The sequence below is a fragment of the Accipiter gentilis genome, chromosome 11, assembly GCF_929443795.1.
Source record: "Accipiter gentilis chromosome 11, bAccGen1.1, whole genome shotgun sequence".
In the NCBI taxonomy this organism is placed as follows: Eukaryota; Metazoa; Chordata; class Aves; order Accipitriformes; family Accipitridae; genus Astur; species Astur gentilis.
In genome coordinates, this window is record NC_064890.1 from 13475547 (window position 1) to 13489535 (window position 13989).

A 13989-nucleotide genomic window follows, 5' to 3' on the forward strand; every position below is an offset into this window, starting at 1 on the left:
TATTTAGCTAAATTAAACAGGATCTGCACAGTCCAACCATATTGTGTTGAGGCTAAGTAACCAGGAGAAATTCAAAATGCACAGCCAAGAGACTCAGTGGCTGACACTGTGATATAAAGGCAGAGCTTTGTAAGTACGCTGTAAGAATTGTGGGGCCATAAACACTGCAATATTATATCTGTTTAGAAAAAATATGAGACAGAATTCAATGATGACCTTATCTGAGCTACAAATTCTTGTCAATTATTATATGCTTGTAGGGACATGTTTAATAGATGGCAGAAAGTCCTTCTCATTTGTCCTCAGAGACAGCCCTGATATTGCCCAGCTAAGAAATCCATTATACGGCTACAAAAGAGGCAATTTGATTTCATGAGCACGTGCCTTTATTATTTTAAGAATAATTTAACGTAGGCAGAGGAAAGAAGAATCTGTATGAAAAAAGACCGAGGTTTCCAACATTCGCAGTTACCAACCCTGTGGTTCTTGCTTCGCCTGAACTCTTCTTATTTGGCAGCGGGGGGGGGGGGTGGGGGGGTGGGGGGGTGGGGTGGGGTGGGGGATGCAGGGGTGGGGAGGGAGAAGGTTATTTTTTTTAACTCCCCATTGACTCCTCTGGGAGTTTTGCCTCACCTAAGACAGAGGAGTTTCAGTCCGGAATTTGGTTTGGGCGTCGATGTTGCTCAGAATACATATGCCTATGCAATACACGCCCTGTGTTGCTGAATACGCCCTTAACTCCCTTTTCTTTGTTGTTACAACAGACGAACCAAACTCCTGGAGTGCTCCCTCTGCCACCTCCCCAGGTCTGCCGGAAGTAGCTCTTTCCCTCGATGACATAATCTCACCATTATCTTCATCACACATAGCCCCACCCTCTGACCCTTCTCACCAGATAAGCCCAGAGCCAACATGGGATATCAAGAGGGAACATGATGTAAGGAAACCAAAGGAGCTTTCGGTGAACGGTCACAAAAAGAAAAGGTTAGGAGAACAAAGAGAAAGGTCAGCAAGTCCTAAAAAGGTAGACAGGTCAAAGCATGAAGAGGCTTCTTGGAAAGGATATTCAGAAGGCAAAAATAAGACCACTGATGGTGGCAGGCCCACCTCAGAAAGCAAAGCGGTGGGACACAGCGTTATGATCGAGGCTGGCGCGAGAGAGCACGTGTGTGCTGGAACCAGTGATGAACAGTTTGGGAGGCTGAGGAAGCCAGAAAGCAAGAGAGGAGGATCTCTTAGCAAAAAAGAAGATCACAAATCCGCGAATAGCAGCGAGAAGAAGTCAGCTGCAGCATCCGACCATGTCAAGCTCGATACAGGTGCTGCCAAGACATACAGTAGCAACCGCTGCAGCTCGCCTGGAAGTGATATGGACCACAGCCAGAGGGACCCTGATGGGAAACCCGGCGAGTTCCCCAGGAAGGGACATCTCCACTCCATTAGCACTCGCAGCACCAACACCACAGTTCGAAAGGCAACGGTCTCCCCAGGGCCGTGGAAAATCCCTGGCTCGGATAAGCTACCTAGCGTCCTGAAGTCTGGTACTTCTGCCATGAGCAGATAAGCAAGGGACTGTTGCCCTCTAACTGTCTCAGACTGACACAGAACATTCTTCTTAGTTTTTGTCTCACATTGGTTTGTTTTAATTTATTTTAACTATCACACATATACACAAAGCATTGAGGAATGAAAACATTAGTGTGTAATTCCATGACAATGTGCACAGTATCTAATAAGTTCAAAAGCATATAGTCAACACGGAGATTTAAAATCGACCCTGAAGTCCCGATTCCATTTTAGGGACTTTGGCAGCTATGGAAGAAACCAAAACAATATGAAGGACAGTACATCAGAGAAGGATAGTGCAGTGTAGCTTTAGCATTTTTTTTCCCACTGCATGAAGGACTTGGATTTCATTCAAACTTTATATCAAGAAACTGGAACAAGTTAGAGCAATCACAAACTGGAACATCGCCTTAAATAAAACTGCACGGAGCAAGCTGAAACCGAGAGAGGATCTTTTCATGGAGCTAAAATGTTGTAAATAAATTGTTCTCGACATATCTAGACAGGGGTTAAAGGGTTTCTTTGAAGCATCGTTCGGAACTGTACACTCATGACACGTCTCCACTGTTAATGCTTTGGGATAGTCCACATGATACCCTGTAGCATAGTTCACTGGGCGCTATGGGAGGAGTGGGGAATCCAGTGGATTAGTTTCTGTGATGCCATTTCTACTGCCATTTTTGTGAACAAACCATGTTTCTGTACATTGGAAAGGAGTTAGGGTGGAGTTGTATTTGCAAATTATTCTCGAAAGCGATTTATTACAGGTTCCCCAAATCCTGCGAGGTAGCACACAAACCAATTGGTCAGGCTCAAAACCCAGACACCTGCAAGGCCCTTGCAATGAAAGGAAGAGTGCTACAGAGAAAAAGCTGCAGTTTCCTTAAGGAAAGGCCTTTCCCTCCTGCAGAAAACGAGAGCTTCACTTACCAACAGTGCTATGTTTCATACCCATCTACATTTAGTTAGGACACTCACCTTTCATCCCCTCAGTTTGGCAGAGCAGGTGCCTCTAAGGCACACGTTAACAGTAATTAGACTGGTTTCTGAAATACAGTTGTCAGTGTCCTCATTCAGTAAATTCGATATATCTCCATTTTTTAAATGGTTTCCATTTTATCATTTCTTCCCTACCTCCTTTTTTTTTTTTTTTTTTTTTTTTTTTGTCTTTTTTTTGGTTTTATCTTTCTTGCTTGTCTGTTTTGAATTTCAAGCCTTAAGTGCCAGGTAAACATTCCAGTCTGCCTTCACAGGAAATAACTCCGAGTTCAGTCAATCAGTCATTATCTTGTTTCAAAAAGATGCGTTTGTGTCTATGTAAGTGCGCATATGCTTATTTGTCTGTCAAAATTAAAGGAAAATCCTGGGCAATAATACATTGGTAATCAAAAAAAAATAATCATAAAACTAAGTACTGTCAAAAATTCATATTTAAAAACTAATGTTCTCTAGCAATCTTAGTTCCTCACATGCTCTGCTGAAAAATTAGATTGAGATTGGCTTTGTTCCAAGAAATTAGCACATTACTGTATGTCTCAAACATTGCACTGGACTGAGAAATTTATAGGCATGTTTCTTCCTGTCCAATTATTTGAAAAGCCTCAAGTCAAGGATTTTGCAGCTTTCAAACAATTTTTTTTTAGAGAGAGAAATCCATTTATAATTTCTGAAAAAGCACAAGTCCATGTAGCTGTTTATAAAACTCTTATTTAATGAAAAAAAAATAAAAATCTTTATCCCCTGAACTAGAATCCAATATAATTTGCCATTAATTTATTGAATCTGATTTTGGACAATGCTTCTGTAGTGTAGATGCACGTCCCAGTATCTTATTTTTATGTATAAAGAAAGCAAACAATGAAATCTGAAAAACAGTTGAGATTATGCTTGCATAAACTCTAATTTGCACAGTTCACAGCTACTCCTTGTGCAGTAATTGCTTTATGCGGCTGTAATCGATAACCTGTGAAGACAGCACATCATCTAAACCCCATTCCAAATAATATTTCTGTGTAGTGTTAGCTGTGAATTTACCCTGTACAGCTCTATCTCTATAAATATAATTCCATGTATTAATAGTCACAGAAAGGCTGTAAGTGAGCAACTATTTTTATGAAACGCACCACTATGGATAAATTAACTTTTACAGAAATCTTGTTTACTGTATGATATTCTAAACCACTGTCAAATAAAATATATATCCAAAAATCTTTTTTTTTTTCGATTGTACATAGTCTGTGTTAATTTTGAGTGACAGGCTTCAGTGTTACACCAAGAAACAATCCTTTACATGCATATGAATAGAATTAATTAAATAAAAAAGGGAATGCTCCATTTTGATTTCTTACTCCAAAGAGGGGTACAATTTATGAATATACATGTCGGTGACCAGACAAATTCCATGTAGGCAAGTTAAGGTGTATGAGGCTACACAGATGCAGAGAAATCTCTCCCTTGGTAAAGCCTGAACTCTTATTCTCCTTCCAGTCCCAGGAGACACAGGACCGGGGTGGCCAGACTCCCAGTACTGAGAGCCAACTTCTAAGCATATACCATATGTACAAAATCATCTGGCAGCTCTACCCCTAGAAAGGTTTTTTTACAATCTGAGTGAAGGGGACATAATTTGATTTCCAGTTTACTTTACAGAAACAACGTCTCAGAAAACATTATAAGGGTGTAAAAATAATGGTAACCAGACAGTCTCTTCTGGGGCCTAATCCATCCCTCACTGAAGAGAACAGAAAAATGCTCCTTACCTTCAGTTAGGCAAAATAAATCACCAGTTTACAGACTGTAGGCACTGTAAGATGTGCTGGCTGGAAAACTACTGATATTTTTCAAAAAAAAATGACATTTTTAAAAATAAATATTTCCTTTTTCCTTAAAATATAATTTTCTTAAAAAAATAATCATTTGCCTTCATACACTCTGAGTCAGTTTCTGCAGAGCCTCATTTTTCAGAAGATTAATGTTCCACGCAAAAAATTTCAACCAGCTGAAATAATAACATCATTTTTCATTACAACAAACACATAACAAATTTGAAGCATCTTTAAAACTCAAAAAGTATTTGCTGCTCTTTATATAGCCACCATTTTCATGACTGGAAAGCTGAGTATGGGCCTGATTCATACCCAGAGGTATCACAGAGAAGCATGCTGAAGCCATATAGCCTCACCCAGTCTTTTTCTGGTAATAACATGTCCTTTCTCTTTTAAACATAGTAGTACAGCATTTGCATTGCATTGCCATTGTTATGAACCCCTTTTTTCTACTTGTTCATACCTATGCAATAACACAGCAAACTGGATGTTTATTTTGACGCAGATTCTCTACTCCAAACTCCAATGCATCAGCATTGCCTGCATGTGATCAGCAATGCACATTTGGGGAGGAGTTTTGGTAAAACCTTGCAGGCAGATGTCGGTGCAGTCCTTTTCTTAATCCTTGGCAAATGTTGCCTCTGGGGCTCGCTGTCTCTCCAAGGATTCCTCTGCTCAGTAGCTTTAGGAAGTCCACACAAACTGCAGACCCTGCTGGAAGAGCAGATCTTCAAACAAGTTTAATAAAAAAGCCAGAAAATTTAACAACTCCCACAACGTGTCACCAAAGATGCCATGTTTCCTTCCAGAAAGTTGCTGGACTGACAGCGCTCTTCATTTAGGTACAACAGAGCACGGGCTGCACTGGTTGCACTACACTACCCTCCCCTAAACAGGAGGGACATTTGTCGCCCATGTATCTACCTGTTCCGTGGCCTCACTGGTAGGTCTGCCAACCATTTGGCACCGGTGTGGAGAGCTGTCTGCTAGGAACTGTTGCAGAAGTTCAAGCACAGCCCCATTTCTTCCCTGATATTTTTCATCTCCCATCTGAACGTGCGGCCAACCACCATTGCCAAGAATTTCTCATCTCCATCGAAGATCAGCTTCAGTCTGGTTTGCGCCATCTTTGCTGAATATGAACATCTCATGCTTAGCCTCCTCTACATCCCAGGTGCCCTCAGCACCACCAGATCTGTCCTGAATCTCTTCTCTTCCTTCACAGCTCCCCACTGCTCCTGTTCTTAATCTTACCTCTGAGATTAGTACTGGTGTCTCTCAGTGGATTGAATCTTCCACTCTCCATTTTCCCCTTCTATCCCTCAGAACTTTGTCTTCCTCTTTCTTCTTCTTCTTCTTTCCTTCTGGCCCTCTCTCCCCAGCTGACATCATTTGCCACTCTCAACCTCTACCTTACATGTCTCAGCAGCTCCACATTAGACACTTCTGCTGAGAGGTGTCATGACCAGTTACTCACACTGGACAACTCGTTAACATACTCCTGGGTGTCATATAAACATACAGACATACCCAACACCTTGTATTGCAGCCAAACCCAAATCATCTGCCTTGGCCTCCAGAAATCAGCAGCAGTTACTGATTAGACATACTAACTCTACCTGCAGCCAGTAACTCCCTTTGCAAATAATGTTTTTTCTTCAATGCTGTTATAGCTAAATGTCCGTACCGATAGTGATCCAAGCATTCAGGCCAGGTTTTGTGGCTGCAACATGCTGTGATCTCTACTGGAAGTCTCCAAATTCATTTTACAAAGGCAAGGACAGGCAAAGCCGCAGGCACGTTTCTGTCTTAGTCACTATGTTCTTTTTGTATACCACTGCTGCAGCAGAAACCTGGGGCAGAACTGCAGAGGCATGAGTAGAAGAGCACACCTCACCTAATGAGGATGTCGCCCTCCATGTTTCTCCTTGCTTGGAGGGAAGCTTTGGTGTGAAGGGGAAAAAGTTTCTTGGTACACTTCCATGGAGCTCCACGTTAGAGAAGGCTTTGGACTTGCCCAGGGATGACTGATCTCGTTAGGGATTCACTTCACAGTTCACTTCTGTACGTCTCCGAAAGAGTCCTTTCCCTCTCTTGTCCCCTTGACGCCTAGGATGTTTTCTGTAATTGTTCCTATAAAGGCCGCACAGGCAAGGCAGGCTGCCTACTCTCATGACTAATAGGGGACTTGGAGAGAATTTCCACGGCTGTGTCATGCAGGGCTCCCACCCCCACGTCTGTCAGGCTCAAGGACTCCCAAGGCTGTTTCACCATCAATCACGTCAGAGCCAAACATCACCTTTACCTTCACAGCTGTCATCGAAACTGTGAGCCTTTTTAATTAGCCATTACTCCCCAAGGAAAATCCAGTGCACCATCTGGACAGGAACAGCTGTGCTTCGGGAGGGGACAGGACTCTGTCGAGCCCCACGCCCCAAGCCCCTCGCTGGACAGCCCGCATGTCCCCGGCTGAGCACCCAGGACTGGTCCCTGCCTTGGAGCAGCAGCCTCTCCCCACCGCCCCAACAGGTACCCGCGGGCTCCGTGTAGACCATCGCCCTCCTGGAGCCAGTGCAGGCATGCTCAGTCCAGCCTTCAGAGTCGCAGAATATTTTTCTTGGTATTTCTAACAGCAATGACGTGATCACACATTTATCTCCATAGCTGGCACCTAAGCTCAGAGCAATTTTTAAAAAATATATTGTCAAGACACAGTAACATAAGCAATATCTCTGAATTATAGCCAATCTAAAAATGATGTTCTGTCCTTTCCTGCCTTTAGTGCCTCTATGGCAATAAGTCACTCCGCCAGTTCAATTCATCGATGAGGAGAGTTTTGCTTACAAGGTACAAATATATCTCTTTTAAACAGCTGGGGGAACACCAGTGCACACATACCCGCTCGCACTTGCACACACAGGGGCAACACCGTCCACTCCCACTCGGGAACTTCCCAAATATTCCTGCCTGAGATGGGTGGCTGTCCCTCTCAGGAAAAAAAAAAACACATAAGAATGCAGACTGATCCAGAAAGCTGTCGTTTTTCCACAGATGAACTGCTGTAAGCATTTTCAAGGTAGAAGATATAAACTGAAAAAATAAGCAAGAAATGGTGTGGGGAGAAAGAGGAGTGACAGGGCTTTCTGTGATGTGGCCGCTTGCTGACCTGCTCTGTTTTCAACCTCTAAGCTTAAAAATGAAGAAAGATGACCTATCAAACATGACAAACGCTGCAACAAAGCACTGCAAGTTCTGGGGACAGCAAGAAAGGATATTTAGTGATTACACTTCTGAAAAAAGAATTAATTTATTTAAGTAGAAGGCCTGGTTAAACACAAGGAGAGGGATGGTGCCAGAGGCGAGGAGATCCTGCTGTCCTCTGCCCTCCGGGGGCAACTCCGGGGTGCTGATGGGCTCTTCTGACACAGACTAATCCCCCAGTTTCTCCAGAGGTTGCAGCCGCGTTGAGCAGCCTCAGCAGCGTGCGGGCACGGCAGGGACAGGCCGGCAGCAGCAAGTGCTTCCTTGCAGTGTAGGAAGGTCAAGAATGCAACCTCTGGGGTACTTCTCTTTACCTTTGTGCCCCAGAATTGCTGCATACCACTAAGGGACAGCCCTGTTGCCCACCCAAAGGCGCTGCAGATGTGGAAGCAGTGGGAGGAGTAACTATAACATGAAAGCCAAATCCAGACCTACGGTGAGAGCCCCCGTGCCCCTGTAAGTTGGAAGAAAGGTTCTGAGCAGCTGCAGAGCCACAGCTACAGCGGGAGACCCAGCAGGAGTGAGGCCAGGGCGCTGGCATCCTTCTACCCTGCTCTCCCAGTAAATTGGGGCCATTGCTGTCACTGAAGCCACCTGAATTTTTACACTGCTTTTCTAACACTCCACGAAAAAAATGTAGGTTTTGCCTCCTGGATTGCCCTTTGCTCAAAAGCAGTGAAAAACAACAGGGACCCAAACCAGTCCAAAACACCCTCTCCTGCCGTCACCAGGCAGCAGGGCTGCCCATGGCGCTGAAGTTTCTATTCATACATATGTATGAAATGAATGAATTTTGGTGTTTGTACTTTCCAAAGTGATTAAAAACGATGCCAAGAGCTTTAACTAAAGTATTTAAAGAATTGCAGTCCATAAACCAGAAAATTGTTCACCCTGTCTCTAAACCAGCAAGTACAAAGAGCTACATTTAGGTACCGACTTAGTTCAGGAAGAAAAATCAGACCTTTCCCTCCGTAGTCCACAAAGCTCACCACGTACAAAACACCTATTCCAATTAGCACTTCACTCACTCCAGAAGTTTTTTAAAAATAAGCCCAGCAGGCAATACGGAGCACTGTAACGTGTTAGTAGAGAATATTTCAGAGTACCTCTCAAACCTCGAACATCACAAACAACACCGATTGAGTACTCCTTTGTATCACCCCAGGAAAGGTGAATGCAAGCATGTGCCTCCTCCCGAATGACTCCTGTCTCCCGTATCCCTGGTACTGCGCCGATTTCCTCAGCGTGGCCGCTGGCAGACACATGCCTCGAGTGCCACGGCGGCTGCAGCGAGCCAGAAAGGTTTTGGAGGCACCTTCCCATCCGACTTGCCCACCAGCCCCGCGGCATCCCCCCTGCACCCAGGAGCACGCAGAGCCGTCCTGCGCGGCATCCAGCTGAGAGGGGGTCGCAGCCCCGGGCCGCGGGGCTGCACCAGCAGCTCTGCATCCCCGGGCACGCGGCACCAAGTCCTGCGGTGTGACGCCTCCCAACAGCCAGCACCCGGCAGCACAGGCCCCCAAACCGGCCTTGTGTCAAGGAGAAAACGCTCTTTCCCTAACCGCAGCAGTTTATCCTGAGACCCTGTTCTGGGTCGTACAGCCCCCTTAACCTGGCTGCTCATTCATTTGCCATACTGATTTATGGCGAGGCGCTCCTCCTGAGAGAGGGCGGCTTCGGCAACGCGTCTGCCCTGACTTCATGTCCCAGTACGAGAAAGGCTTCACATTTAACACAGCTGAAAGAGCCTGGCCCCAGGCTCTGCTCATATAAAGCGTCTCTGGAGGATCAGCAACCCCACTCCCTGCAGGAAGGCTCCTCGAGCAGCCTCTGCCCAGTCCCCGCTCTCTTCTCTCATCCTGCTCTCTTTATACTGAACGTTTTTCATGCTGGCATACAAATGCAAATGCAGCCTGAATTGATCCCCTCCATACCTTCGGTCCCCTGAGGTTAACAAGTAGGTCTCTACTTCAGTTTTATAGGTCCATTATGTTCTTTGATTAGCAGCTCCTTCCAGACTAAAAGGCTTTGAAATAAATTCAGAAGCTTTGATAGCTAGTGTTTTTAAGACTGATTGTTAAAGCGTTTTGCAAATTACATAGAAATTATTCATAATTCAGCCCCACTTATAAGCGTTGCATCCCTGAGCTTCCTTAGCTACAGGAAAATGCCAGCAAGCACCCCAGCAACGGCACTGGAGGTGCCTTGGGCCTGGATGCCACCAGAGCTCCCGGCTCTTTGTCAGACCTTCCCGCTTAGATGTCCACGCTCTGCTCTGCAGGGCCCGTCAATCCCCATCGCTTATGCAGCTGCTGAAGTCCAAAGGGAGTAAATGATGGACCAACCTAGTGACAAATCCCCCCTGATTTCCCCATTCATTTCAGGCATTTTCCTCGCACCAGGAGGACACAGTAAACAACGTGCACAGCAGCGTACAGCTCTGGCACCATCGGCCGGAGAGCAGGCTTGCCTGGGGCAAGCCACCCTGGAGAATCAGATGCTGATTTTCACCACCCAGGTCTGGATTGCCTCCTGGTGACCTGGCTAACATAAAAAAGCGGCTGGGGACCTCCGATCCAGGACTGGCCGTGTAAACATTGCAGGCTCAGGTGGAGTAAATGGGCCCCACAAGTCGAAGCGGGGTGGTATGAGCTGTCGCTACACAACAGTAGCAATTACTCTCACATCAAGCTACCAAGCGCAGCAACCTCGGCCAGCGTAGCCTGAGGGACAGTAAGGAACTATTACATCTTTTTTATAAAAGGTTGTATTGAAGTAATAGACAGAAAAGCAAAAAGGCAGTTGTAGCATGTGAAATATGAATTGACCCGCTCATTTTAATGGCACCTCTTACTCCCTTTTCTTGCAGTGAGAGACAGCTTTTGTATATCAAAGAGCTGCTCACAGCCAGCTTTTGTAGGATACAGCAGTGGTGGGAGCTGCTCTATGGGGACGGAGGGAAAGTTAGGCGAAGTGGGCTGCCTGTTGCCCTGTGCCCCTGAACACAGCGCACACGTGCGCACGTACACCCGTGTGTCCGAAGCGGAGAGAAGCAGGCAGCTCTGCCGCTGGTGCTGACCCTTCCTCGCAGCCTCACCGCTGGGGAAGGACAACTTGGACCTGTGATCTTCGTGGCCGCTCCAGCCCACAGCAGGCTTGCTGCCGGGCTGCTTGGGACCGTGCCGCTGGCACGCAGGGTATGCCAGCCGTGCTGGCATGGCCCTGCTACAGCTCTTCTACTCTGTATGCAGAAGTATTTATAGGCAAGAGAAAATAGACTCTATAACCCAGTGTTGATCTTCCGAGCTTTAGCAGGAAGCATTAGTAGAAAATGCAAACGTCATATTTTCTACTAAGGTCTTTCAGTAGAAAAGTGATCCACCAGCATAATAAAAACCATAATACTTTAAGAAGCAACAATTTTGTCCTTTAAGTCATAAGTAATACACATAGTCATAGAATTCCTACAATTAGCTAATATCGCACCATTTAAAAAAATATTGTAAATTACCTTGCACGTATGTAACCTTAGGGAACTACCAGATATTTTATGACATCTAATGGAATCAGGGCATGAAAACACAGAATAAAACTGATGCAGAAGAAACTACCAAGTCATAAGAACTCAAATGACAGCAACAATGTCACGTACACTGACCTACAGTCTAAGTAACCTAACAGATATAATCCATAAACAGTAAAGAAAACTACATAAACTTATAAAAATAGTATGAAAAAGCCCAAGTTATAAAAAAACCCAAACAGTCAAACTTTGAGTCTTTGGCAGAGGAAATATCCTCCCCCAGGCCGGTATCCGCCTGGTGTCCGGTCAGCCTAACACCAGCTGGTGTCAGCTTCACAAGAATAAGACTTTTCAGCCAGGAAGATCTATAATTTCTTCTCTGTGTGTTCATTATGCAACGTCTTTCTAATTAGTTTTCCACCTTGAAATAGACTTTTTTTGAGTTTTCCTATTTATTCTAGCATGACAACTATTGTGTAGGGCGTCACTGTCAAGAATTCAAAGGACACACTGCCTTAATCAACATCGGGAATTGGTAATCAATGGATAAGTCTATACTGTATAGCAAGGAGCTCTGAAAAGCACAAATGTAGGATGGCAGCAGAGGAACTCCTTAACAGATGCATTACAGGAAGAGGATGACGCCAGAGTCCCAAGGTCACAAACACAAAGCACAAATTACCAATCAGTGGGCCCAAAAGGAATGTGACCTCAAAAGCTGTGAGAAACCCATTTTTAGGGCACGGCAAAAAACATAATGTGAAATATCCTGCATAGGGTGACAGCGCAAACAAGGTAGTAAGGGGGCACAAAAGACGGCCATGGACCCTTCGAAACCAGGATCAAAGGAAGAAGAGAGCAAGGAATTGCTCCAGCACAGTCTACCTTGATTATGGACTCTACGCATGATCAACATTGCTACAAATCTGCAGCGGTTCCTCCATCCGCTCTAGCAGAGAAAGAGCTCTGCTGTTGGATTTCCCATTTGCCACATTCTGCCACTTCAGCTCAGCCGTCGTCTCTACAAGGTTATCTTTTACTATGCGTCTGGGTGAAGGAAATCGGGATTTTGAGAGCGGTATGTGGGTATGCACGTGCTTTCTGCTCCAGCTTTCCTCCACGACTCGGTGATGCTGCAGGGCTCAGATGCACAACTAGTCATTATGGATTCAAGGCAAGTCCTCACTCCCTGTAAACATTTATACAATATAGAGCAAGTGAGACTGAGAGTACTCAGTAGCCCAATGGTTAGGAAGATGAATGTTAGTGTCTCAAGCTCGGTCCCTGCTCCAGAGACTAATGGGATATGAATGCAGAGCAGGATTCACCTCATCCAAGTATAGGTATCTACCTTTCTGTTGCTCATTCTAGGCTTTTTACAAAGGAGACCAAAAGGCACCTTTAGAAACAGGTTTGTCCGACACCTTTAGGATTAAATTAATTGTCCTGCAGAAGCATCTAAATCTTTCCATTGACTGGAAAGAGCGCGCAGGGTTACTGGCTCCGAGTCGTGTCTGACGACTCAATTTCTGAAGTCAGGATAGATAAATCCTTACTCAAAAGTTCCCAGCTGCCTTCAATTTCAGACGTGTCCCGAGCGTACCTATAGGATCAGGCTGTATGAAGGAGATAAGCAGGGAAACCCTGAGGGTTCAGCCGGAGCTATTAAGTTACGTTCTCTGTGTGCGACATCTCCGCTCAGGTGCCCGCAGCTGGCGCAGGGACTCAGCCCCGCAGGCAGTCAGGAGGCTGCAGAGCTGCAGCTGTGCCAGTCTGGGGCAACCGAGAGGATTGCCACCGGCACGAATGAGGCAGGAAGGTGACCAGGCTCTTCTCGGAATCAGGACCTTCCTACCCAGGGAGTCCTGCTGAAACCAAAACTCCCAGCATCTGTTATTGCCCTCCCTGCACCGCCTGCCTGGCCACTGGCTGCTGCCGCCCCAGAACACACGTGCAATGCTCAGAAAGTAACACAAAAGTGAAAAACTGTGGATGTCACAGGTTTATAAGAACGGGCATTTCACAGTGCATCTAACTAGCAGGTAATTACTATTGTGTTTGCAAAGGTGTCGTGTTGGTAACTTAAAGCCTCTCTTTCCAAAGTTCACATTTGCATCGCAGACCCTATGTCCTCTTCCCAACGAGATTCTGCTGCTTCTCACCGTGACGAGCATTCACGTGTCTAGAGACAGCAGTTCAGGGTGTGGCGTTCAGCTGTCAGCGACAAATGCGTGTTTCTAACAGAGCGCTCACGTGGTTTCCCTCAGAGTGCAATTCCTGCGTGGGTCATCACGGGTCCTTTCTTTCAGGTGCCTCTGCCTGGAACCCATCAACATGTCTGTCCCTGACACATAGTCCCAACCCTAACTACCTCAGACTTGTTTACCTTTCCTCTTTGCAGACCTCCTCAATTATTTGATTTGTTTGCTCAGCTTTTTTTCCCCCATAAATTGTCCTTATGATTTTTTTTTCTGTTTTAAAAGAATTAAATAACCAGATATTTTAAAAAATCTAAGCCCAAGTCTCTCAAAGAAATAGGAGCACGTCCTTACGGAACATGGAGGAAATCAATACCTGGGTACTACCTTCTTCCTTTGGGGACAGAGAAGCAGAAGTTTTTTCCACCTTATTGCATCTGTGGTATGATTGGTGAGGAACAGAAAATGAAGCAGAACTTTCCTGCCCAAACAGGGCACAGCAGAGAGGACCTATACAAGCACGCACGCGCACGCGCAATCACAAAAACACATCCCAACAGTTGCACAAGCAGCCCTGCTCAGTCAGGGGTTTGCCAGTAAAGTCTATGTAGATATA

At 45.4% G+C, this 13989-nt stretch overlaps 1 protein-coding gene across 11 annotated transcripts in view; it reads left to right on the forward strand.

The window, feature by feature from the left end:
• MAGI2 (membrane associated guanylate kinase, WW and PDZ domain containing 2) overlaps positions 1-3763 on the forward strand; it is a 763702-nt gene extending 759939 nt beyond the window's left edge. For 8 of the 11 annotated variants that reach the window (XM_049814030.1, XM_049814031.1, XM_049814020.1 and 5 more), the window contains one exon: positions 765-3763. In XM_049814030.1, coding sequence (XP_049669987.1) covers positions 765-1564 — 800 coding nt within the window. In that variant the 3' untranslated portion in view covers positions 1565-3763. The remainder of the gene's footprint in view (positions 1-764) is intronic. The other 3 variants (XM_049814027.1, XM_049814029.1, XM_049814028.1) reach the window with 2 other exon arrangements.
• Positions 3764-13989: the final 10226 nt, after the last annotated feature.